The sequence below is a fragment of the Poecilia reticulata genome, linkage group LG12 (genome assembly GCF_000633615.1).
Source record: "Poecilia reticulata strain Guanapo linkage group LG12, Guppy_female_1.0+MT, whole genome shotgun sequence".
NCBI lineage: Eukaryota > Metazoa > Chordata > Actinopteri > Cyprinodontiformes > Poeciliidae > Poecilia > Poecilia reticulata.
The window spans coordinates 15,621,123-15,622,892 of NC_024342.1; the positions used below are offsets into that span (position 1 = coordinate 15,621,123).

Below are 1,770 nucleotides of genomic sequence, written 5' to 3' on the forward strand. Positions count from 1 at the left end.
AAAACTTACAAGTTGTTGCAGACGCTGGTGATTGTGCGATACTTGTTGATATTTGGTGTGTTGTGACATGGTGGATTCCTGATTCGAGCCTCACATCCAGTAATTCGGGCAAGTTCTCTCAAATCCTGCTCCGTGAGTAAATCTGAAAGGTGTAGTCCAAATATCTGTGTGTCCTTATAGGTTTTTAGATGTAATCAGATTGTTAAAAGTACCAGATATGGAAAGATATGACTGAGCCTTACCTGTTGCATTGAGGGAGCGCTTGTGCACACGATGTACTTTCTCTTGGACCAAACGGAGAGTCTGTGCCATGTAGTCAGCAGAGCGCACAGCTGAACGAGTGTCACCGCGAGGCTGCTTCAGGAGGTGAAGAGCATCACGAGGCTGCACCTCATCCTTGCGGACCCGTCTGAGGCTCCTGCAGGAGAGAGAATGGAAATGTCTCTCAGTTTTAACAAGAAATCCAGACCTCTGCAGTTCAGACATTCAGAAACCACCCTTCACTCAAGATATGAAAGCATTCTGAACTCACTCTTCTCTTGAGTATTTGTATGCATCGTCTACTATTTTCTTTGCTTCTTCGAAGCATTTATGAAGAAAAGGACTGCCGAGTCTTTCCTCTGGAAAGCAGGAAGAACAATTTAAATATAATACCTTTAAAAAGCAAACATGTAAAAGAATATATCTCAGGAGAAATTTACCCATAGGTTTGGATTTACTGGGCACCAGGCAGACGCCCAGCACAAGGAGGACAGAGAGAAGCATCTCTGAAGCAAAGCATCAAACAAACATCAACTGGTTAAAAAATACAATGAATCGAAAACATTTTCCTCTATGGATTAAAAGAACATTTTTACCTCTGTCTGTGAAGGTTTCTGTGGCGTTCTAAGATGTTATTTGATGTCTGGAGGTAGTGATGCCGTGTTCTTTCCCTTCTTATACTCGGTGAATTGGCCCAACGCCTCGCCTCCTTTAGAGGATCAGCAGGTGTGGCTACGGTCACTTTCTTGTTCTTTGTCAAAGTACTGTAGGAAACACTGCTTTTACCTAATCAACTACAGCTTCTGGTTAACTTATAAGACTTATTTAGGACCTATTAATGCACCGATTGCAGTTTTCTGGTAGATTGCGACTACCAATATTTAAAAAGCCTGACCGGCCGATTCCGATTTTGGCCGATACCAATGCTTCTTGTCTGAAATGTTGTTGAGTTGGCAATAGTGGGGTGACTATTGTTAACTGGAAATGTGCAGACACGATCTGGTCAGTGGGTCTGTCAGTCATATCTCTCTCACAGCAGAGTATTAGGGGACAGTAGTTGATTTTTAGACCTTTGTTGAGGTAGATAAGATCGTCCGATCTAAAAAATTTGGTTGGTTGCACCCCTATTAGAAACCTACAGTGGTGGGAAGTAATGTACTTAAGTACAGTTTTCGTGTATCTGTACTTTACTTAAGTAGATTTAATAATGGGGACTTTCTACTTTTACTTCACTACATTTTACAGTAAGTATCTGTACTTTCTACTTCACTACATTTCTACAAAASTGTCGCGTTACTCGTTACATCCAAGTCGCGTTGCTCTTTTCTTCCGTTAAAATGTGAAGTTCAGGGATTTAAGGTGGCGCCGTAAAATCCGAGCAATAACGTGACTTAGTGTCTGTTGTCACCCATCGGCTCCACCTTTACTCGCACTCGGAGCTCCAGACATGCGCAGTGGTTTCCTCTGAGCGGGAGGAGATGTTTGTCTATAATATAATAGCTGCATAAA

General features: G+C 42.2%; 1 protein-coding gene across 1 annotated transcript in view; it reads right to left on the reverse strand.

The window, feature by feature from the left end:
• mpx (myeloid-specific peroxidase) overlaps positions 1-949 on the reverse strand; it is a 16,006-nt gene extending 15,057 nt beyond the window's left edge. The window contains exons 1-5 of the mRNA XM_008424552.1: positions 858-949; positions 702-767; positions 533-620; positions 243-418; positions 10-142 (exon numbers count right to left, since the gene is read on the reverse strand). Coding sequence (XP_008422774.1) covers positions 10-142; positions 243-418; positions 533-620; positions 702-765 — 461 coding nt within the window. The 5' untranslated portion in view covers positions 766-767; positions 858-949. The remainder of the gene's footprint in view (positions 1-9; positions 143-242; positions 419-532; positions 621-701; positions 768-857) is intronic.
• Between the last annotated feature and the right edge of the window lie 821 nt (positions 950-1,770).